We start from the raw sequence: 24,671 nt of genomic DNA on the forward strand, positions 1-24,671 counted from the left end.
TGCAATTTACAATTTTACTTTGAATGTTCTGAATAATTAATTCTATTTTCTTTTTTTCCATAGACAGATTAATACATTTGCCTTACCTGCTGAGCATTTCCAGCATCTGCAGTATTTTGCTTTTGGTTTACAGTACTCAGGCTTCTTACACCCCTTAAAAATTGCTGTTGCATAATGTGTTGAACTCTTGTTTGAGAACGTACGATACTGATCTCCAAAAACAGCAATTTATTTGAATAAAAATTAACAAAGACTTCAAAATTTCCTTGACAACATTGCCAGGTCAAGACTGAACTCAAAGACTGCATTCACTAGCTGTGATGAATTATGCCATGGGTCTCATCCACCTAGTGCAGAACCAAGAGGCATTGTAACCCATCAGTCAGGTACCAGAGATACATGGAGCTGATGGCTGTACTCAACCTCTCAGCTGAAGATTAGTTAAGGTGCACACTGCATTGTAAATCCCAAAAGCCATTTAAGATCAAGGTCCTTTTTTCAGTGATCTCACAAAAAGACTGAATAAACATCATGTCCAGATTTTTGATAGCAAAAGATTTTTGTCATAAAGACTTTTAAAATTATTGGAAGCTGAATATTTAAATATCAAAGTGAGATGGATGGTTTCTCTTTTTTCCAATCCCAAGATTCCTTAGTTCAGGGGTTCTCAACCTTTTGTATGCCATGGAGCCATACCATTATCTGAGGGGGTCCATGGACTTCAGGTTGGGAACCCCTACCTTTGCTGCATTGTGGAAGTTGATGATGCACCATCTTAAATGGCTGCAGAGAGTGCACTGAACTAACTCCTATATGTCCTAGGATTTTGGAGATAGAAATACTCATGACCCAAATGGAATGATGCCCCATTTGAGAGGTAACACCAAATACATTACACATTTACACTATCATGGTGAGTACTCATTAAATGGACTTGTATCTTGGATAGTTTAGTGCGGCAGTTGAAGCCAAGCTACAGTCTGAGCGCCCTATTACACTTCTCCAGACCATTGAGATCTTTAGAGAATTGGATGAACTATTCATTGCAAAATAACAGATTATACTTATGGTGCTGCCCCAGTTGGATTTCTGTCAGAGGCAGCTACTACTAAGCCTCAAAGTGGGGTGGAATGGATTATGAAGGTTTTTGTTGAGGAGTGAAATTCCAAATTTTAGGTCATTTCCAGCTAGGGCAAGAGTGTAATACTGGCATATTTTCCTTTTTATTGCAACAAAAAGAAAATGTGGTTTTAGCCATACCCTGAAATATGCATTCAGGCTTTGGTAATTGGAAATAATGCTTTATTTTTGAAATTGTCCTGTACCCATTTTAAATTTTGATGCAATGGTTACAATTGAGTGTAAGAAAATTTTCCTGAAAGATTCAATGTGCAACTAAAATTCTCAAAATATTAAAAAACAAATGAAAAGGGAAAATAGCCTGGATAGAAGGATTAGGTCTATGTCCGTAAAAGGACAAAAATAGTCCACAAAATTAGGGGTAATCCAAAAGTCCGTTACCACTTTCATCTTCAAGTGGTTAACTCAGTCCTTTCTGTGCATTGACATATCCTGTTTGAAGTTTCTGACCCTAGGAATTTGGATTTGGAGAAGTCTGGTTTTACCCTGTTCTTGGTCAATTTACTTTAAATCCACCCATTTTGAACAGTTAATCAACAACACAGCTTTTAAGGACATATACAAACTGTAAAACTCATTAAATACACCATAACTCAATAGCTTGGACACTAGAAACAAGAGCAGTGTTGCAAATGAGATCTTCTTCCAAAAAGCAATTAATTCTTCTGTAATGCATTGAAGACTATTATAGAGAATTTAACCTAATCAAAATAAAACTTGCAATTAAAAAAATTGTGCACTAGATTTGTGCATTTAGATATGGTTTTACATTGTAAATTTTATAAATTCTTAAAACAATAAAATGAAATACACAAAACAGCAGGTAATGATTTGTATATACATGTTCAAGTCATTTGTTATATGTACAAGTGATGCTCTAATATATGTAAAATGTAGCAAGTTGTTAGGTTAATAGCTTAATGTGCTACATACTTATTTGATATATTTGTTCTCGGTGAGCTAAATCAAAACTATTAAAAGATCCAGAATATTTTTGCCATACTGCATGCATTTTCACTTCAAGTCTTCACACATAAATGTAGAACGACACAATTAATGTGATGTCAGGAAATTTAAAAAAATACACACATCAATTAAACCTGATAGTTGTCGAAACCTGTAGACTTATGAAAGATGGCCAAAGTGTTGAGATTTCTGTGTATACATACCATTCATAATACTGCTGTTCATTTACCTGACTGCAACAGTGACTAGGAAACTCAATATGCTGATTTTGTTGGTACATCAGTAAAACATAAATAATTCCTCATCAGAAAGCAAAAATCAGAAACCAAGGCACAGTTACATTTTCCACCCACCGGCGTCTGGTTCGAGGAGCTTTGGCACACACAAAAAAATCACTTGCTGTAGCTTTTAATTCAAAAGGGAAGATTTTAAAAAGGGGCAGGGATGTTAAAACAATGTGAAAGCAATACATTCAAATAAAGAAAAGTGGTATATGCATTTTACATTTTTAAAACTCAGCCATGTTTTCACTGGCAAAACTTAGGCATTGCCAAGCTTCCTCATTGAAACAAATCTCCAAAGAATCACAGTGCAACCAGTTATATTTTCTGATTCATTTTGTTTGTTTTTATATGCATTTTTATAAAAGTTGGGAAGATTGCCACAATTACACACGCTAATGCTAGATGTGCACACTTATTTCATTAGATGAAAAAATTAGGTAAATATTCTAAACTGATTACTTTGAATGGTATATACAATCTTTCACCTAAGTATTTTACAATTACTCCATTCAGCTGGGTTTAAGCCTAGATTATACATTAAGGTATGTGTGTGATATTTCAGTAAATTAAAACATGTACAGCTGTAGCATATTTATAAATGGTAATTATGTGGATTCCACACTGCTACTGTTCATTCTAGCCCTCTGATTACCAGCAGTAAATCAAAGTACTGCTCAGATTTTCCTATATTCAAGTTTGAACAGATAGGAAGACCAATAGATTGTTTTCACTGGATGTATTAGGATACTATTCCTAATAGCATACATTTAAAATACATGTCAAATTTTGAAGATTTTCCAGTAATTTTCACAGATGTGAATACGTTTCAAAATAAACCAGCAGCCCACAACCATCTTGCTAAGTATAATTTAAAATAATGTCACTGTCTTAATAATTCTTAAGAGCAAAATTAAACAAAATCACTTCAGTAAATGAGCACTTTTTTTGTAAATTTTCCACAAAAATTTGAACATTTTACAACAATAGAACAGGATTAGAAAATTACAAATCAATTGTAGTGCTTCACTGAAAGCACACTATAAGCATAAAGTGATGAAACAAAACCACACCACCTCTCCCAAGCCACATAGTACCTCCTGAAATGAGAATCTGCAATTTTATCTTGACCTGTCTATCAAGATGCAGTAGGTATCTTAAGCAGTGCAAGGTATTAGTGATTCAAAGACCATTTAAAAAAAGCCGCATATTCCTTAGTTCTGCTTTCATTCAAGCCCAAACAATTCCGTCTATATGAATCATTTGTAACAATCTCCGCTAAATTGTCAGTAACTATGTAACCATCTGCTTCAAAACTAGAACACACTGCATCCAGGATGATGCACAACCATTTTCAACACTGTTAATTAAGTTATTAAATTATGTTGCAGCCCTGGTCATATCATCTTGGATGCAAGCTTAATTTCCAGATTTTTTTTCTATCTACCTAAATTCAATTGTATACATCCCAGCAATAAATTTGTACTTTGATATAGGCATATATAATTAATAATAATTATAGGAGGAACTGGCTGCAAAAGCACTATGGTAATGGACTAAAAAATAAAATTTTCTTCTTTAAGAAGTATGAGAAATCCTCATTGAAATCTAAGGCATCCCAAAATTCAAATGTGTAATTTTTGCATATTTGCAGGAATGCGTTTCTGTAAACAGTAGCTCAAGGTCATCTTGGAAATCAAAGTGAGGGGAGTAACAAATTTTAAGAATTCCAAGCTCCCCTCCCTCAAAACAGCTTGCTGAAAGCTCAAAAGAAACAGACTTAGTAGGTTTCCCCACCCCCCCAAAACTGAAAGTAAAATGAATATTTTCAAGTTTTTTTTCATTGAGGCAGTCTGAAAAAAACTGAACAAGGTCCTTGAGCTTAAAATACTGATGTGATTTGTAGAAGCAGGGAGATGTGACACAGAAAGTCTATTTCTCAGGTGTTTCAAGATTAGTGGTAGTCATGGCAGCAGTACTCTGGCTCCTATTCTCAGATTTCCCAGAAGATGCATCCCACTTGGAAGGGTTTGTTGAGACCTGAGGCTGACTGGTGAGTAAGGGCTTAGCAGCATTTACTGATTTACTTGAAGAGTTTGATAGATGTCTTCTGCGACCACTCTCATCAGTTCCAGAAGAACGTCGCTTTCGACCAACCTCATCACCAAATGGAGGCTAAGAAATAAATAGCAATGTCATTAACAAGTTGTAAGTAGAATTAACTATGCCCTGAAAAGCAGAAAATTAAAAAGCACATTTCAGCTGAATACAGCAAGCAGTCAACCCATTTAAATAGATCAGACTGTACTAAAGTGCTGGAGTCACAGAGAATCTTAGGGGAAAATTGTGGATAAATATCAACCAGACTCTGATAAGATAGTAAGTGATAATTAACCTACTGGAAACAAGTAAGACCAAGCAATATGACTGAAATAGTTCAGAATTAGGACTCCAACATTATTCTGCCTGCTGAACAAGGTTATCAAGTTTACACAGATTTGGTTTTTTGGGGGGGGGGGGGAAGGAAGGAGAGAGAAGAGATGAAACATTCTTTTCAACATTTTAAGCAAGATTAGTGTATTATTTTTGTTTTGTACAATTTTAGAGTGGGGAAAAAGGAAAAGAGCACCATGCTATAGTTTGGGCACCCCAAGAGATTTGAGCTCTCAGACAACTTTTACCAAGGTTTCAGACCTTAAATAGCTTGTTAAGGTTATGGCTTGTTCACAATCATCATTAGGAAACGGAGGTGATGCAAATTTCAAAGCTTTATAAATACCCTGACTCCTCAAACCTTGTCCCAACAATCAGCAGCCATGGGCTCCTCTAAGCAGCTGCCTAGCACTCTGAAAATTAAAAGAAATGATGCTCACAAAGCAGGAGAAGGCTATAAGAAGATAGCAAAGCATTTTCAGGTAGCTGTTTCTTTAGTTCATAATGTAATTAAGAAATGGCAGTTAACAGGAATGGTGGAGGTCAAGCTGAGGTCTGGAAGACCAAGTAAACTTTCCCAGAGAACTGCTTGTTGGATTGCTAGACAGGCAAATCAAAACCCCCCCTTTTGACTGCAAAAGGCCTTCAGGAAGATTTAGCAGACTCTGGAGTGGTGGTGCACTGTTCTACTGTGCAGCAACACCTGCACAAATATGAACTTCATGGAAGAGTCATCAGAAGAAAACCTTTCCTGCATCCTCAACACAAAATTCAGTGTCAGAAGTTTGCAAAAGAACATCTAAACAACCCTGATGCATTTTAGAAACAAGTCCTGTGGACTGATGAAGTTAAAATAGAATTTTTGGCCGCAATGAGCAAGGGTATGTTTGGGAAAAAAGGGTGCAGAATTTCAAAAGAACACCTCTCCAACTGTTCAGCACAGGGGTGGATTGATCATGCTTTGGGCTTGTGTTGCAGCCAGTGGCATGGGGAACATTTCACTGGTAGAGGGAAGAATGAATTCAATTAAATACCAGCAAATTCTGGAAGCAAACATCACACAGTCTGTGAAAAAGCTGAAGATGAAAAGAGGATAGTGATCCTAAACACACCTCAAAATCCACAATGGACTACCTCAAGAGGTGCAAGCTAAAGGTTTTGCCATGGTCCTCACAGTCCCCTGACCTAAACATCATCGAAAATCTGTAGTTAGACCTCAAAAGAGCAGTGAATGCAAACAGCCCAAGAATCTCACAGAACAAGAAGCCTTTTGCAAGGAAGAATGGGCAAAAATTCCCCAAACAGGAATTGAAAGACTCTTAGCTGGCTACAGAAAGCATTTACAAGCTGTGATATTGCCAAAGGGGGTGTTACTAAGTACTGACCGTGCAGGGTGCCCAAGCTTTTGCTTTGGGCCCTTTTCCGTTATTTTGAAACTGTAAAAGATGGAAATAAAGAAGTAATCTTCCTTAAGATATTAAAGAAATGTGTCATCTTTAACTTAATGCCTTTTGGAAATCAGGTAATCTTTTTCTCACTTAGCTATTCACAGTAACAGAAATGTTGACCAGGGTGCCCAAACTTTTGCATGCCACTGTATCTGCATGCAAGACTGCCATATCTTTGCCATTAATCCGCTGGTAAGCCTTGGGTAAGGAGGGGCCCAAGATATCAATCTAGGTACCGAGTGTACTATGGGTATATTCTAGCAGCCCATGGAATCAATGTGGAATTGAGGGGGACAGATTAATTTACAATAAAAAGTGGGCATTTTTTAAATTATTCAACAGCTGCCAAATTTCTTTCTCTAACAACCATGTAACAAAGAAAATACCAGAAAACTCACATCAACTCTGAAGTCCTCAAGCCGCTTGAAATTGCTAAGGTACTCTTGAAGTTTGTGGTCAATTGGTAAATGCTTAGTTTGTGTGTACTTGAGAAAAGCCCAGAATTTTTCCAATCCATAAAGCTGACCTAAATCAAAGACACCCAAAAGTCAGAATATTAATACCTAAGATTATATTATTTATTAGAATGCACCTTTTAAAAGAAATACTAATAGCTGAAGTTATAGGCTTCACATTTTTATTTCCATAATAATATGAAATAGTTTCTAAACACAATATTTCCATTGTGTATATCTATAGATCCTCCAAATTCGTTATTTATTTTTGGCTTATTTGTAAGCTTATTTCTTTAGAACATGGGTTACCTGCTTCATAGTCTTTTATTGTTTCTTCCTGGAAGTCTTTGAATATGTCATACCGGAATCTTTTCTCTAGACCATAGCTGTAGAATCTAAACAGGCATTCTAACCCATACCTGGAAAAAGAATATCACTGTAGATAAACAGGTTGAACATTTCAAGTGTTTGCAAGTTATAATTTAAACAGCATGGACGATGAAAGGTGTTGCATTATTTTGGACAGAACTCTTTGAAAAGATCAAACTCCAGAAACAAAACAAACCTTGCAACTGCATATTTTGACTCTATATGACAGAGTGGCAACTCACTGAATAAAAACTGCATGGGTAAAGGAAAAGCAACTAAACAAAATAAATTGCCAGTGCAACAGAAATCTCTTGATAATACCTCTGATGCCTCAAGTATTTAGGTTTGAACAATGCACTGGATTTAGGTTTCCCAGCTAGTAACTTTAACATACCACTTGCACTAAAGCTGTAAATTTCTTCAACTTCATTAGCCTAGTCCAGTGAAATTTCATAATTTCTCTACACAACTATTTGAATTTTTCCCACAATCATTACTTGGTCTTATGAAAGTTATATCCCCAAGAACTGAAGGAGAAACTGTTATAAATTCACAAAGACCTCCTCTACATCCAGCTGAGTATGAACCTGTTTTATTATCTATCAAGACAAATAGACTTCCATACATATTTTTCCATGACTGCTAACCATTTTCCAAGTGATGAATTGCAGACAGAAGGAAACAGACAATGCATACAAGTTAAAAAGTTATATGGCTATATAGAAACATATAAACATAGGAGCAAAAGTGGGTTTTTTGAGCCTGCTTCACCATTCAGTACTACAAGTGCCGACCATCCACAATCAGTACCCTGTACCTGATTCAAAGAGGTCAGCTCTCATTCTTCTAAACTACAGCAAACTGTCTCAATTTCTCTACAATGTCAATCCCGCCATTCTGGGAATCAGCCTGGTGAAGCTTCTCCATAGCAAAAACATCCTTATCTAAATAAGAAATCACAACTGCATACAATGCTCAAGGCATGGACACCAAGGCCCTATACAAATGTTCCTGTACTGATCATCTCCTGCTATGAAGACCATTACATCATTTGCCTTTCATTCACCTGCTGCACCTACATACTTACTCTCACGGATTGAGGAACAAAGGACTTCTTTCACCCCAATTCCTAATTTACTGCCCAAATAATAATTGGCTTTCATTTTTGCCACCAAAGTGGATGACCTTACATTTAACCAGAATACATTATTATTGACTCTGCATTTGCCCACTCAGTAAACCTTTCCAAATCACACAACTCTTCTCACAGCTCACACTCATAAGCAGCCTTATGTTATTGTAAATTTGGCAGTAGAGTGGATTCCAGTTAATTAAGACACACTGGGATCAGTACATTTTGGTCCATTTTAGTGGCTGACACAATTTTCTGAAGTTTTATGGAAAGAGTTACAAAGGTATAAAAAGACAAACTAAATAACAAATCATGTATTTAACTAAATAAAAAAACATGTATTTAAATGAAATATAGAACAAATTAGAACACTGTTAAACTACTACAGTACTATAAAACTGTGTATTAGTTTCCTGCAGTTATATATAGAGGAATTAGGCTGGCATGTTCTTTTGATTGATTATAAGTGACCTAGAATAGATAATGAAATGCTTTAATTTTCGACAATTGCATCTTCCAAATCTTCATTGTTATTATAACATTCAACATGATTGTTGACAACTTCAATTTAAAAAAAAATGGTTCCCAACTTGAAGTAGTGAAATAGTATCATTTTCACTCCAGCCATTTCTGGCTTCTGAATGCAAAACAATCCTCAATTGTCTTACTGGTCATTTCTCACTGAATTGTATCAGTGACAAAAATCACTGCATTTTGAACATAAACACACAACTAACTCTACTTAAAAACTGCTGTAAGCATGGTGTAGTGTCTAACAGCCACACGTGAATGAGTCAGACGCTAGTTAGAAACTGTTCATTCAGTCTCCTGTCCCAATTAAGCGGCATGGTGATGCAAATAAACAAAGGGAATATTGATTGGCTTTTATTCTTTGTTCGTCCCAAATAAGCAACTGCCCGATTAGCCGATGGCTCAATTAACTGGAATGCACTGTATTTAATTTGTATGTCTCTATGCACACACACACACAACATATTTAAATATATTCTAAATAGCTATGTCCAAGATATTTTACCCTGCAGCATGCCTCTGGTCACTACCTGCCAATCAAGAGCCCTGTTTATTCCCCTGTTTTTCTCATCTGGCAACCAGCTTTCCATCTATTATTTTCATGTGCTTTACCTTTGCTCCCCATTACTGTATGAGACCTTGTCAACAATGTTCTGAAACTCCAATACACAATATCCAATTTTATCTACATATCCCAAAGCTTCCAATAAATTTGTCAGGATCTGACTAATCAATCTTGTCATGGCCGCAAACACTGATACACAATTAGTAGTAGACTCTAGCATTCCCCACTATCAATGTCTGGATTTCCCTACTTTCTGCTCACCTCATACCACCCACTCCAGATTATGAGGTTATAGTAGTTACACTACAATCCACAAGGACTAATCCAGTCCAATGAACACTGGAAAGTGACCATCAATGCATCAATGACGTATACTGCTATTTTTATTAGTACTCTTCCTCTACGGACTTATCAGTCTTCAATCCTATCAATTTCCTTAACTCTTAATTCCCCACTCACCCTGAATTTCTTCAGTCCCTCCATTTCACTAAATCTTACGTTTCCCAATTCTTATTGGGAGGTTATTTGTATCCTCTTTTGTAACGTATTCAATTTGTCTGCCACTTCCATGCTCCCTATCATAAAACAAGAGGTCAAGTCTTCATTAATTTTCTTTTTCTTCACACATCTATGAAGTTTTATAGTCAGGCTTTATGCTCCCTGAAAGATTATGCTCATACTTAAGCCCCATGATTCCCTTTTATAAGTAATGGGGAATCACGAGAATAAATAGGGCCTTTGTGGTTGGCTGCCAAAGACTAGTGATGTTCCGCAGGGGTTGGAGTTCTGATTGTTTATTTTCAAGTCACATGTCAATGATTTGGACGATGGAATAGATGACTTTGTGGCCAAATTTATGGATTATATGAAAATGGGTGGAGGGGCAGGTAGTGTTGAGGAAGCAAAGAGTCTGCAAAAGAGCCCTGCAGGGCAGATTGGGAGGATTGGGCAATGAAGTGGCAGATGCTATACAATGTAGTGAAGTCTATGGTCATGCACTTTGGCAGAAGAAATAGAAGTATAGACTATTTTCTAACCAAATGGAGAAAAAAAATGTGCAAAGGGAATCTTGCTGCAGAATTCTAGCAGGTTGTGTCAGTTAAGGATGGAAAATGCAATGCTTGCATTCATTTTGAGAGGACTAGAATATAAAATCAAAGATATAATGCTGGTCAGACTGCACTTGAGAGTATTGGGAGCAGTTTTGGGCACCTATCTAAGAAAAGATGTGCTGGCATTGGAGAGGATCCAGAGGAGGTTCATAAGACTTACTCTGGAAGTGAAAGGGTTAACACATGAAGAGTATTTGATGGCTGTGGGCCTTTAGTGAGGGTGGGGGGAAAAGAAGGGAGATCTTATTGATAGGCCTGGACAGAATGGATGTGGAGGGGATGTTTCCTTTAGTAGGGAAGTCTAGGCCAGAGGGTACAGCCTCAGAATAGAGGGATGTCCATTTAGAATGGAGATGAGGACGAATTTCTTTAGCCAGAGGGTGAATTTGTGGAATTCATGGCCACAGATGAATAGGTGCCAAGTAAATTGGGTATATTTAAAGAGGAGTTTCTTTATTTGTCAGGACATCAAAGTTTCTGGGGAAAAAGAAGAATGAAGTTGAGAGGGATAATAAATCTATCAAGATGGAATGGCAGAGCAGACTTCGTGGGTTAAATAGCCTAATTCTGCTACTTTGGTCTTTAATGAACTCTAATCTTTCAGTGCAATTTATCCCCTCCTCGGATCTGATCTTGGTGTTAAGACTCTGCTGTAAACTAAACCAGTGAATCAGTCCATTAAATGTGCCCTATAACTCCAAATTGTTGTGATGGAAGGATTAAAATCTCCATTTTGATTTGAATCAGGAAGAACTGCTGTTCCTTACTGCAGACTGAATTTGTGACTATTAATTATTATACCTGTAATTGTCTTTTGCATCCTCAAGAGACAACTGCTTAAATTCTTCATACATTTTCCTGTTGAAGTGATCTCTGAGGAAAAAGGACCAGAAACGGAACAGTGTGTTCATTTCCTGGGACTGCCCAATTCCCAATCGCTTCCTCTCTGAAAAACAAGATGCAATGAAACTTATATCATTTTAAAAATATTCTGAAAAAACCTAGAAAAATGCTGGCATTCTTGACCCAAGTTCAACTGTAACCTCAAATGCAGAGCCACATTTTTTTTCTTACATTTGACTGAAATATGAAGTAGCTAATAGAATACTTATTTTGCCATTTTCAGACATTTTATCTTACATTGCTTGGATTCAGAAGACAACCTTTTTTCGGGATCTAGAGAACTAAGCCCAAGGTTCGAAGTAAATTCATTATCAAAGTACATACATGTCACCAGATACCACTCTGGGATTCATTTTCCTGCGGGCATTCACAGTAAATACAAACAACAGAATCAATGAAAAATTGCACACGAAGACGAACAACCAACGTGCAAAAGAAAACAGACTGTGCTAATAACGGTACCGTAGAACAGGTGACTGAGAAGGAGTGTCAGTGTGAGGGAGCAGGCACACACTGTTGAGATACCAGGGCAAAGTCATTTGATTCCAAACAATTGGTTTAGTGATTATTACAGGTCTCTCTAGTGCTTCCCACACTCTCTCCCTCCCATTCATAGTCTACAACAGAGACCCACATCAGAATCAGGTTTATCATCACTCACATACATCATGAATTTTTTTTTGTGGCAGCATAGTACAGTGCAATACATACAAATACTACAGTACTGTGCAGAAAGTCTTAGGCAACTAGCTATATATATATATATACACATACACACACACACACACACACACCCCCACCCCAAGACTTCTGCACAGTACTGAATGAAAAAGAAAGATATAAAAATAATAGACAGACAGTGAGAACACAAGTTATTGAGTCCTTGAAAGTAAGTCCATAGGTTATGGAATCAGTTCAGTATTCTGGTTCAAGAGCCTGATGGCTGTTCCTGAACCTGCTGGTATAGGTCCAAGGTTCCTGTACTTCCTTCCTGATGGCAGCAGTGAAAAGAGAGCATGGCCTGGATGGTGGAGAGGGTGGTGACATTGATGATAGATGCTGCTTTCCTGCAAAAGCGCTCTATGTAGATGTGCTCAATGGTAGGGAGGGCTTTACCCGGGATGGACTGGGCAGTATGCACACCTTTTTCCAAGGATGGCAGTGGCCAACACCAGAGGACATGCTTTTAAATTATATTGAGGAATATTTTGGGGAGATGTCAGAGGTACTTCTTTAAAAAAAAACCACAAGTGCCTCGAATGTACTGTCAGGGGTGGTGTTAGAAGTTGATACATTAGAGACATTAATAGATGAAAGAAAAATGCAAGATTATAGGCTACATAGGAAGGATAGGTTATTTTGATCATGGAGTAGGTATAAAGGTCAGCACAATATTGAGGGCTGAACAGCCTGTACTGTTCTGTACTGCTACATTCTATGTTCACTTCATGCATTATACAGGTACCCATCAAGTGGACTGGATGGTGGCAAACTTTGATATTAATTGGATCTACCCTCATCCAGTCAAGAGTACTTCTTCATCATCTTGGCGTGTGCCTTGTAGGTGGTGAAAAGGATAGGATGGCAAAACTGACTGATAGTCTGGGAATGTTTTCCCTGAGCGAAGGCAATTGATGAGGTTATAAAATCATGAAGAGCAAAGTAGACGACAATCACAGAATTTTCCCAGGCTAGGGGAGTCTGAAACTAGGGTGCATAGGTTTAAGATGAGAAGGAGGCCCTAATGGATAAATTTTTCCATGTAGAGTGCTGAGTACATAGAGAGAACAGCTGGAGTAAGTGGTAGTGGTGGGTACAATTTTAATGTTTAAAATACAGTTAGATAAGTACATGATTTGGAAATATTTGACAATATGGATCTAACAGAGTCAAATGGGACTTGCAAAGGTAAACACCTTAGTTGACAAAGACAAGTTAGGCTTAAGAACCTCTTTTCGCACTGTATAATTTTGCAAAAACTCAAATGATGGAGAACATGAGATGCAAGGGATGAAGAGGAGGATAGTGAGAAGAATGGAGGAAGGCAGTGGGCATTTGTGTTTGAGAAAATGAATACACGCTAGTGCATAAAACAGTTATTGAATAGTGATAAACACCATGTGCAATGATTTCTTTAAACCATGACAGTAGAATTGTGAACTGTCAAAACTCAGTAACTTCAAAATTCTGAATTATACAATCACATTAGTCTCTTAAAGTAATAAAAATATGGATCTGATCCTTCTTCATTTACTTTCCGGTGTGTGAAACACTGGAGTTCTAAATCAGCAAAGGACATATAGAACAACAAGACCCTAACTGACCCATTCTCAAAAAAAAAAATCGGTGGTGTTTAGAAAACAGGTTCATGTCACCACTCAAAATTCCCAATAATACAAATCAAAATGATAATACATTTATATCTCTATTTTTCAGTTGTACAGCAGAAGTTCATTTCCTAGTTAAGATTAATATCAAAGTTACCCAAAATTGGAAAAAAACCCATATGCACTTGCATTAACAGCAATGGCTCTATTTGCCAAATAACTTCCTTTCTTCCCAAGTAAGTCTCTAATATTCAACTATCATTTGAAAATAACGGAAGCACGCTCACCATTTAAACATCTCCGACGATACTTATGGTAAACTTGTTGGGTGAAGCCATTCTCTCTCAAAAGCTCGTGTGATGGATGCTGGAACTTAGGCAGTGAGTTGGGTGTGCAGCCATAACTTCCAACAAATGGTGTGCCTTCTGAAGGACTGGCATTTGAGCTACTAAACAAAAAAAAAGCCACAAAATTAGACATGCACTTTTTCCTTTAAAACTGGTGTCCCCCACTATTTCATATGGCTTGTTAATTAGTATTTTTCCACTTTCTGCTCCTTAGACATGTTTTTTCCACTGCAATTCACTAGAAACTAGTCACAAATACAGTATAAGGTAACCCAGAACATTTGTGGAAAGTAGATTCAGAACAGAGCACAAAACCATTTGCCTCAATTAAAAAAATAAACATTATGGTACTACGGCATGCTTTGCCTGCCAGGGCCTAAAGCTCCATATTTTCCTGTGTCTGCAGCCAGTTCTTTCATACTTCCCTATATTAAGTGATAAAATTTCTGTTTTGTGCTAAACACTTGTTATATCAAAAATGTTTTTAAAAAATTACAATTACACTTATTGATTAAAGATAATTGAAAATTTCCATTTCCAGGCAGAGTAAAGAAAAAATTCTGCCAAGTGAATTTTCTTTTGCAATGGATAGAATAATTACAAATTTTTATAATTACTTTTACAACATAGGACTAAATTTTCCACACAAGCAGCAGTAAATTTTTGTATTTGTCACTAAATAACAACTATTGTTAAATAAAGTATTTCAATTACACAAAATTTGAAGAACAGTATCAATCTAAAAGACTGCCATTAACAAATGCTTCAGACTTTCATTGCTTTACAATCCTATTATGCACCTACCACTTTTAAATGAAGATATTTATTAAATCTATCAACAAAAGCATTTACCTAACAGATGATGTCCGTGGTCTGTGTTCTTTAGAATCCATAACCCAACCAATATGGCATTCAAGTGGAGGATTGGAACTATGTCGTGTCTTTCGTTTCCTTGGTGTCTGTAACAACAATCAGCTTTAAGATAAATACTACCAATATCTTAGTTCCTGCCTCAGTAAGTTGTAGTTAACCCTCAGTGTACACATTCGCATTATGTATTTGGGTCGAATCACTGTGATGTCATTAAGGGCTTGAGGTAGAGAGATTATGAGGTTAAATAGGCATGTAATGCAAGATTACTATTGCGCCAAATGGATACAACGGTAAAGCAATAAAATATATCCTACAGTAAACATGTTTCAGTATAAAAGCATTTACTACTCTGATGTCCAGGATATGCCTTCTTATCATTGCTACCATTACGGAGGTGGTACAGAAGCCTGAAGATACACATTCACCATTTTAGGATCAGCTTCTTCCCTTCTACCATCAGATTTCTTAACAGTACATGAACCCATGAACACTACCTCACTACTTTGTTTTACCATTTCTATTTTAACTTAAATGACTTAGATGATGAAACGGAAGAGTAGGTTAGTATGTTTGCAGAGGACATGAAGGTTGGCGGTATTGTGGATACTGTAGAAGGTTGTCGCAGATTAGACATTGACAGGATTGGCAGATGGACTTCAATCTGGAAAAGTGTGAAGTGATACACTTTGGCAGGTCGATTTTGAAAGCAGAGAATAGCATTAATGGCAGGATTCTTGGCAGTGTAGAGGAATAGAGAGATCCATATATCCCTTAAAGTTGCCCCTCAAGTTGACAGGGTGGATAAGTTGGCATATGTGTTGCCCTTCAACAAGCAGGCATCTGAGTTCCAGAAGCATGAGGTAATGTTGCAGGCCTATAAAATTCTGGCAGGAACATACTTGGAGTAAGTTAAAAGGTCGGCACAACATTGTGGGCCGAAGGCCTGTACTGTACTGCTCTATCTTCTAGTAACTGCTGCAAAGCAAATAATTTCACAACATTGACACTGACAAATGCCAGTGATGATAAAACTGACTCAAAGTGACCATGTTACCCTTTTTCTGTGAGCTTAGTGAAAAACTCATTCACAAATGATTTTTTTTTAAATATTTGAAATTATTTTGCAAATACTTATCAAAGAGGACAAAAATGGAAAAACATGGATGGTAAAAGACAGAGAAAATCTAAAGCAAGCAGAATGAAAGAGAATTCCCCTCAAAATGAGGTACTACATAACTCTAGTCCAGACCCAGGACTCCACAACTCTCAGCAATAGTAGATTATTAAGAAATGTTTTCCACTGGATAATAATTCTACATATTTAAATAAAAATCAGGTACTTGGTATAATCCAAATAAAAACCAAAATCATAATTGGTATTTTTCTATTAATTTAATTGAGTAACCAATTGATTAAGATAACCTCACCATACCATGCAAATACAAATAGAATACAGGGTAAAAAATGTAATACATGATTTAAAATAATTTATCCTTCCACACAAGATTAAAAAAAATTATACCTCAATATCCAATGGCCGTCCTTCTTTCACAACAGGATAGAAACGTGGAGTTTTATTAGGATCTTGTAGCCTAGGTGTACGTGGTGTCCTTGGCGTCCTGGCAGAACATACTGGTGACTCTGGTACAGTAGTAGGCAGAGAGCGGGCGAGATTTGAAGCTGGTGGCTCTGGAACACCAAACAGCTTGTTGGCTAATTCTTCAGCATAATCTAAGACATGTCAAGATTTGGGTCTGTTAAATATCTTTGTTTTAATGCATAGTCAAACTCTTATATTAAGCCTAAAGTGAACTAGCCTTCAATGGCAAACTGCATTAATAAAAAAGGTAAATACCCTCGAATTCACAGCAAGGATGCAATCAAGACAAAAAAAAATACAAGAAGAAAATTTGGCCAGAATCATGGATTCATAAATTGACTCACAGTAGGTAAACAGCTATGCTTATTTTATTAAAATTGCTGATAATTTAAGAAAATATGATTTAGTAAACGAAGAGACTTAGAGAAAGATACAATGTGGAAAGACTGGAAAAAATAGAAAATTTATTTGTCTGAACAGAATATTAAGGGGAAATTTAAAAGACATTTAAGATACTGCTTTTGATAACAATCAGCAAAGATCTTTTATACTGTAAGATCATTAATCACAGAAAGTTGATTTCAGATTAACTAGCAAAATGCCCAGCTGAGAGAAGTTATTTTATGCAACAAGCTGTACAACACTGTCAGAAATGATAGCAGTTTCTTCAGTAATTTACCATAAGAAATCTGGGAACCAGCAGGAGAGGAATTATTTAACATTATATTCAAAAGATTCAACATAGACATAAAGGGTAAATAACCAAAATTATTCCAGTAAGTCATGCAGATGGAAAATCTCAAATTAAAAGAGAATTTGTTTCTTTCACTCATATTTAAGAAAACTTAATGTGCAAGATCATTCAAAATTTTAAAACTTTCATAATAATGAACACTATTAAATATTTAAATTGTATCTGGATAACTGTGTATGAAAGTGTCATAGAATCAAATCATAGCACGCGACGAGAGGCCATTCTATTAAAAAGCAATTCAATTGATTAACTCTGTTCCTTCTTATAACCCCCGCAGTACTGAGCTTTAGCTTGCTAAGCTTGTATACTTGCAGCACAAATATTAAATAACAGGAATAAAAGCAGGATAGACAGCAACTACTCTGTCATGCACCAAGGCTGCAAAAATGATGCAAATCTGGATGTGCTAATTTAAAGATGCATAAAAATAAATGCAATTCATGCTCAATTCAAATAGCATATTCCATATTATGAAGTTTTAAGAGGGCATGGAATCCATTTTGATTATTTCCTGGCATTGCTCTCACCAACTCTGAAATCTTCCCTCAACACTAATAGATCTGTTATGTCAGTGGGATGGCTTGTACTGAGGGATGAGTAATCTGAGCCACAAAATGATTTAAGAAATGTGACCTAAGTGACTTTGATCATGGCCAAATGTTGTTCCCAAATGGGTGCATCCCAAGAAGATGCAAAAAATATAAAAACATCCAGTGAACTGCAGTTCTGTAGGTAAAAACATTTTGTTAATGAGAGGTCAGAGGAGAATGGCCAGGCTGGTTCAAGCTGACGGGAAGGTGACAATAACTCAAGTAACCACACGATACAACAGTTGTGTGCAGAATCAAGTGGAAGGACTATAGCAGCAGAAGACCACAAACATGCACTCAGTGATCACTTTGTTTAGGTACAGGAGGTACCCAATAAAGTGGCCACTGAGTGTATATACAATCTTAGATTTATGAAAAGTAATCTGTTACCACATGGAGTTCATGGAATGTCATAAACTTGTTAGTGTAAACTTAGTCATCTACTCAACTGTCATTGAGCTGTTTTTTTCTTGAAGTTGGAAAACTAATCTCTGTTTTATACTGGGTCTGAACACCTACCTCTGCAACTGGATCCTAGACTTCCTGACTGGGAGACCTCAGTCAGTCCGGATCAGCAGCAGCATCTCCAACATCATCACACTGAGCACAGGGGCCCCCCAGGGCTGTGTGCTCAGTCCACTGCTGTTCACTCTGCTGACCCACGACTGTGCTGCAACACACAGCTCGAACCACATCATCAAGTTCGCCAATGACACAATCGTGGTGGGTCTCATCAGCAAGAACGATGAGTCAGCTTACAGAGAGCAGGTGCAGTGGCTAACGGACTGGTGCAGAGCCAACAACCTGTCTCTAAATGTGAACAAAACAAAAGAGATGGTTGTTGACTTCAGGAGGGCATGGAGCGACCACTCCCCGCTGAACATCGACGACTCCTCGGTAGAGATCGTTAAGAGCACCAAATTTCTTGGTGTTCACCTGGCAGAGAATCTCACCTGGTCCCTCAGCTCCATAGCAAAGAAAGCCCAGCAGCGTCTCTACTTTCTGCGAAGGCTGAGGAAAGTCCATCTCCCACCCTCCCATCCTCATCATATTCTACGGGGGTTGTATTGAGAGCATCCTGAGCAGCTGCATCACTGCCTGGTTCAGAAATTGCACCATCTCGGATCGCAAGACCCTGCAGCAGATAGTGAGGTCAGCTGAGATTATCAGGGTCTGCTGAGATTATCGGGGTCTCTCTTCCACTAATTTTCCACCATTAGTCAAATGGTCATATTTAAAGAATCACAGCTAGTGGTTCAGATTAATGGTGGAACACTCTGTGACACAAGTCCTTTTACCTCAGCAGTAGGTCCCAACCTGGCATCCACAGACCCCCTGGTTAACAGTAGAGGCCCATGTCATAAGAAAGGTTGGGAACTCCTGCACTAAAGGAAGAATCTTTAGATTCATAATTTTCAAATTTGACGTTATACAGTGATTGAGAATACAGTGCTCTTGTCATTAGACAAGACTGTTGTTGTTGATTTGGTGTTTAACATTGACCCCAAAAACATTATGCCAGTAGACAAAGATATATGAATCAAATTATATTTTTGTTCTCTGCAGGTTATTCTGGTCTTACCTTGCTGGGCTTTTGGTGGTGCAGGAGGAACCTCCTGGTTTGCATCAATTGGTGGTTCAGGTGCCAAAGATTCAAAACGCTCTTTACTGATGACTTTCACCTTCTTAAAATTCTCAATTTCTTGCTATATTTTAGATAAGGAAAGAAAATTAGCTTTTGTTTGCTCTAAGAACTAGAGTGCTAACAGTCTAATTTCTTTGTAAGCTGTAGCTATATTTATGAGGACTTCTATAAGTGTAAATGCAGCAAACTGGGGCAACTTTAAATGAATGATGTGGTTCTGCAGATTTCAATATGATAAAATAGCTTGGGCAATCAATCTATTTTATTACACTGTAATCAAACAACAAATGTGAAAACATGATCTATTGTTTCTTAAAGATAAAGAAGCATGATGATTTTCCAAAAAGTAATGAATAGGCAAATAATTATTTTAGCGTTCTCTAATTTTAGCATTCCCTACTGCTAATTCATTTACTTAAGATCCATATTTTAAGATTAAATTAATTTATGCAGACAGATTTATTGTTAACTCACTGCTTATTATTCAGAAAGTCATAGATATATTTTAACTCAAAACTAAATCTCAACTTCAATTGATCCAAGTGCCTTTTAGGGATATTTTGAGTAAACAAAACTTAAAATGATTCAATTGTGCAGTTGTTACACTGGAGATAAATGCTATAGAAGATTTTTGTACATATTAAAGTTCATTATAGAGCGCATGGACAAAGAGCATCACCTCAATCATTTGAAAGTCCCACAGATGATCACTGTGAAATACACATAGAAAAAGAACCAACACTTGTCCACAAAAGTTGGATGAAAACTTAACTATTTGATAATCCAAAATAGAACGTCGATATTTGAAAATAACATCTGTCTTGCGTCGATGTACCCTTTGTTGTAAAAATTGTTACATTAGCATATTGTGTGTACATTTACACCTGACATTATAAAGCTTCTCCTTTCCTATCAATGTAGCTTCCTAACCAACAACTCACTCAAGTTACTAAATTAATTTATATTTTCCATCTGTTTAATCAACCCAACTGGTTTCCACCCCTCCTTCAACAGTATGAAAGGTTAACAGGATGAGGTCAAAGTAGAGCAGGCCTGTGTGCTGGACAGTGTGGAGATTAAGGAAGTAGTAGTGCTGGATCTTTTTAAAAATATTAAGATTGATAAATCCCCAGGGCCAGATATGATACACCCCAGGTTGTTGTGGGAATTGAGAGATCGCAGGAGCATTAGCCACCATCTTTGAATCCTCTTTGGCTGCAGGGGTAGTGCCGGAGGACTGGAGAATGGCAAATTTAGTTCCCTTGTTTAAAAAAGGTAATAGGGAGAAACCTGGGAACTATAGACCGGTGAGTCTTACGTCAGTGGTATACAAACTACTGGAAAGGATTCTTAAGGATAGGATCTACAAGCATTTGGAGAAATACAGTCTACTCATGGATAGTCAACATGGCTTTGTGAAGGGAAGATCGTGCCTCACGAGCCTGATTTGAGTTTTTTGAAGAGGTAACAAAAGAAATTGATGAGGGTAGGGCAGTGGATGTGGTCTACATGGACTTTAGCAAAGCATTTGACAAGGTCCCCCATGAGAGACTCATCCAGAAAGTCATGAGGCATGGGATAAGTGAAACCTTGGCTGTTTGGATAAAAAAATTGGCTTAAAGGAAGAAAGCAGAGGGTAGTTGTGGAAGGAAAGTATTCTGCCTGGAGGTCGGTGACTAGTGGAGTGACGCAGGGATCTGTCCTGGGATCCCTGATATTTGTGATTTTTATAAATGACCTGGATGTAGAGGCGGAAGGATTGGTGAGTAAGTTTGCGGATGACACGAAGATTGGAAGAGTTGTGGATGGAGCTGTAGGTGGTCGAAGGTTACAACAGGATACAGACAGGCTGCAGAGTTGGGCAGGAAAATGGCAGCTGGAGTTCAATCTGGACAAGTGTGAGGTGATGCATTTTGTAAGGACAAACCAGAAGACTGAGTACAGGATTAATGGTCAGTTACTTAAGAGTGCGGATGAACAAAGGGACCTTGGGGTTCAAATCCATACATCCCTCAAGGTCGCTGCACAAGTTGATAGGGTAGTTAAGAAGGCCTATGGGTTGCTAGGTTTGTTTAACTTGGGGATTGAGTTCAAGAGTAGAGAGGTCATGTTGCAACTCTACAAATCTCTGGTGAGACTGAACTTTTATTGTGTTCAATTCTGGTCACCTCATTACAGGAAGGATGTGGAAGCTATGGAGAGGGTGCAGAGGAGATTTACCAGGATGTTACCTGGATTGGAGAACAAGTCATATGAAGCAAGGTTAGCAGAGCTGGGACTTTTCTCTTTGGCATGTAGAAGAATGAGAGGGGACTTGATAGAGGTCTACAAGATTATGAGAGGCATAGATAGGGTGGATAGTCAGTACCTGTTTCCCAGGGCACCAATAGCAAACACCAGATGGCATATGTATAAAGGGAGGGAAGTTTAGGGGAGACATCAGGGGTAAGTTGTTTTGTTTTGTGTTGTTGTTGTTGTTGTTTTTTTGTTTGTTTGTTTGTTTGTTTTTTTTGTTTTTTTTTAATGAGTAATGACTTGCCAGGGATGGTGGTGGAGGCTAAAACATTAGGGGTATTTAAGAGCCTCTTGGACAGGCACATGGACGAAAGCAAAATGGAAGGTTATGGGGCAGTGTGGGTTTAGTACTTTTTTTAAAGGATTATATGGGTCGGCACAACATGGAGGGCTGTAGGGCCTGTACTGTGCTGTAGTGTTCTATAGTTTATGGTAACATGACAAAACCAGGATCTGTTTGAAACAGAAATTATGCAACATTCAAGAGAAAAGAGAAAAACACTGAAGAAATGATAACACTCTTTATAAACGAGTCACTCCAAAAGTTAGGATATTACTGATACTGCCAAACACTTAATTGTCCTTAATTTACTGCCCACAAACTGAGAAGTAACAAATCAGTGTGACTAGAGCCATTTATTCATGAGGAAGATAAAAATCCACAAGGATTATGAAACATGGCCAATTTCCAGGTTGATTTTTCCATGACTTTGATTTTTCCATAATTTGACCCGATTTGTAAACTAATTTCTATTTACGTCAGAGAACCGTAAGTTAATATTTTCTTATAAGTATTACAATGATTTTTCCATCCCAACTTTTCTTAAATGCCTTGAGGTATGAAATACTTCTCTTAAGGATTGTAAAACAATATTTGTGAACACTATGTGTTCACGATCTACTATTATGATCAAAATGTCCAAGTTAACATGGATATGAAAAATACTGTTGCCACTCTTATTCTGGCATTAGCATTTAAAACAACATTTCTGATAATACCAAAACATGCAAAAATGCTGGAGAGAGCATTGCAACCCGATTCAGGACAGAGGAGGTGCCACTTTGCATGTCAGGTTGTGGTTATGACATTCTGACAAAGTGCACATTTGAGTTTTGCCAGTCCATCTTTAACATATCGAATGCAGAATGATTTGCTCAATGTACCCTTTTTGCCCATGTCCCCTTTTCAAACAGATCAACAGCACATTTGACTTATGGTGAAGGTAGGACTAGGGATTGAAAAACAGCAAAAACTACTGCGAGATTCTGATTGGCAACGTTTGGTTTTAACTTCACAGCAACTGGAGCTAATACTGGTCAATTCTAGCCAATAAACTTTAGTAATGTGATCAAAATGCTCTAAATCTATGATTCTATGAAAAATACAAACCCTAGATACAATCTCCTATAGAAATTAATTTTGACAGACTTTTTAAAAACAATCTCTCTCATAAACACAAATGAATATATTTAAATAGAATTATAATATGCTTTAATGAATAAACTCTTTTCCTACTTCCAGCTGGGTACAGGTATCGATTTTAACTTATGTTTCAATGACAAACTCTGCCATCTTCTCTAGTTTTATTTCTCCGATTTTCAATGGAAAATCCAGGAAACTTAACAACAATCAGGAACCCATTGCGACCACCTGTCTTCCCTATATTTCCGGTTTCTGGAATGATCTCAATGATGGATCCTGAAGAAACACTGGATTAATACCATCCATAAATCCATAAGGCAGCTCAAATCACAGCCGAAGCCAGTTGAAGAGTCAGGACAACTGAAGTTTACAAGATTCCCCGTGAATGTGGAGCAGAGTATACTCAGGATGGAACACTTGGTGGAAACTCGCATCATGAAACACAGGAGGTGCATCCATTTGGGTTTTCTGGAGAAATCGGCAGTAGCAGAACTTTGTATTTGCAATAGCCTAGGATAGACTTTGAAGGCACAAAACTAATGGCTTTTGGGACACCCTGGTGAAGGAAGCCATTGAAATAAAACTAGAGGAAAAGAATTTTAACAAAGATGAGGGTCTCATTGGAATTCGATTATAAACAAGGTGGGGCAGCAGAAACCTGATTGGATGAGGACAAACCAATCAGGAGGGACGCACGATGCAGGTATATATACCATTGAACTAGACATGCTTAGGCATCAACCCTGATGAAGGTGGCAGAGCTGGTCACTGAATTGTTGGTTAAACAAATACCTGTACCCAGCTGGAAGCCTGAGAAGAGTTTATCCATTATATATGCCAGGTAACCCATGATGCTTTAAAGGTAGATATACAATTTCTCTCCTCTTATCTCCTTTCCATCGTTGGCTCGATCAAGTAAATGGGAGTAGACTTCACCTGGATTGACAATTCAGTTGTGACAGGTGTGGGAACTGACTGGAGATATTCCAGAAAAAGGTGAAGTCACTGTAGATGCATAGCAGCTTATTTCAGAAAAAGAACATACAAAGGAGCAAAGCATGTAGTGACGGTGTAGCACTAACAATCAATTACAAATTCCAACATCTGGAGAGAGGAAAAAAACTGGCCAAAGGGTTAAGCTCCCTGCTTCTATGAAAACAGACAGCAGTATCAATTAATGTTAGCCAACAATGCAACAATTTTGAAATGGAAAAATAGACTCACTGAACCTACCTTAGCAAATTCTAAGTGCTTATTCTTTTTGGGAATCCAGAAAAATATCTACAATTAACACCCACCACAATAACTATCTCCAGTAACTACAAAGAAATGAGCAGAGAAGAGGGAGGTTCAAACCACAGAATGAACTTAAGATTCCCCCATTAGTATTGCCCGCCCAACCAGAGTCTCAATGACTTAATTGTTCTATTTATGCCTTATCTTTAGAGTTTTCCTTTCAAGAGAGCATATAAGCAACAAAAT

The 24,671-nt window shown here is 37.4% G+C and overlaps 1 protein-coding gene across 7 annotated transcripts in view; it reads right to left on the minus strand.

Annotated features, from left to right (window-relative positions):
* Nucleotides 1-2,498: 2,498 nt before the first annotated feature.
* LOC140726422 (la-related protein 1B-like) overlaps nucleotides 2,499-24,671 on the minus strand; it is a 68,721-nt gene continuing 46,548 nt past the window's right edge. For 5 of the 7 annotated variants that reach the window (XM_073042792.1, XM_073042791.1, XM_073042790.1 and 2 more), the window contains exons 13-20: nucleotides 19,409-19,532; nucleotides 16,405-16,613; nucleotides 14,862-14,968; nucleotides 13,950-14,110; nucleotides 11,234-11,378; nucleotides 7,033-7,142; nucleotides 6,667-6,794; nucleotides 2,499-4,562 (exon numbers count right to left, since the gene is read on the minus strand). In XM_073042792.1, the coding sequence (XP_072898893.1) occupies nucleotides 4,320-4,562; nucleotides 6,667-6,794; nucleotides 7,033-7,142; nucleotides 11,234-11,378; nucleotides 13,950-14,110; nucleotides 14,862-14,968; nucleotides 16,405-16,613; nucleotides 19,409-19,532 (1,227 nt within the window). In that variant the 3' untranslated portion in view covers nucleotides 2,499-4,319. The remainder of the gene's footprint in view (nucleotides 4,563-6,666; nucleotides 6,795-7,032; nucleotides 7,143-11,233; nucleotides 11,379-13,949; nucleotides 14,111-14,861; nucleotides 14,969-16,404; nucleotides 16,614-19,408; nucleotides 19,533-24,671) is intronic. The other 2 variants (XM_073042796.1, XM_073042795.1) reach the window with 2 other exon arrangements.

The sequence above is a fragment of the Hemitrygon akajei genome, chromosome 4 (assembly GCF_048418815.1).
Source record: "Hemitrygon akajei chromosome 4, sHemAka1.3, whole genome shotgun sequence".
Taxonomy (NCBI): domain Eukaryota; kingdom Metazoa; phylum Chordata; class Chondrichthyes; order Myliobatiformes; family Dasyatidae; genus Hemitrygon; species Hemitrygon akajei.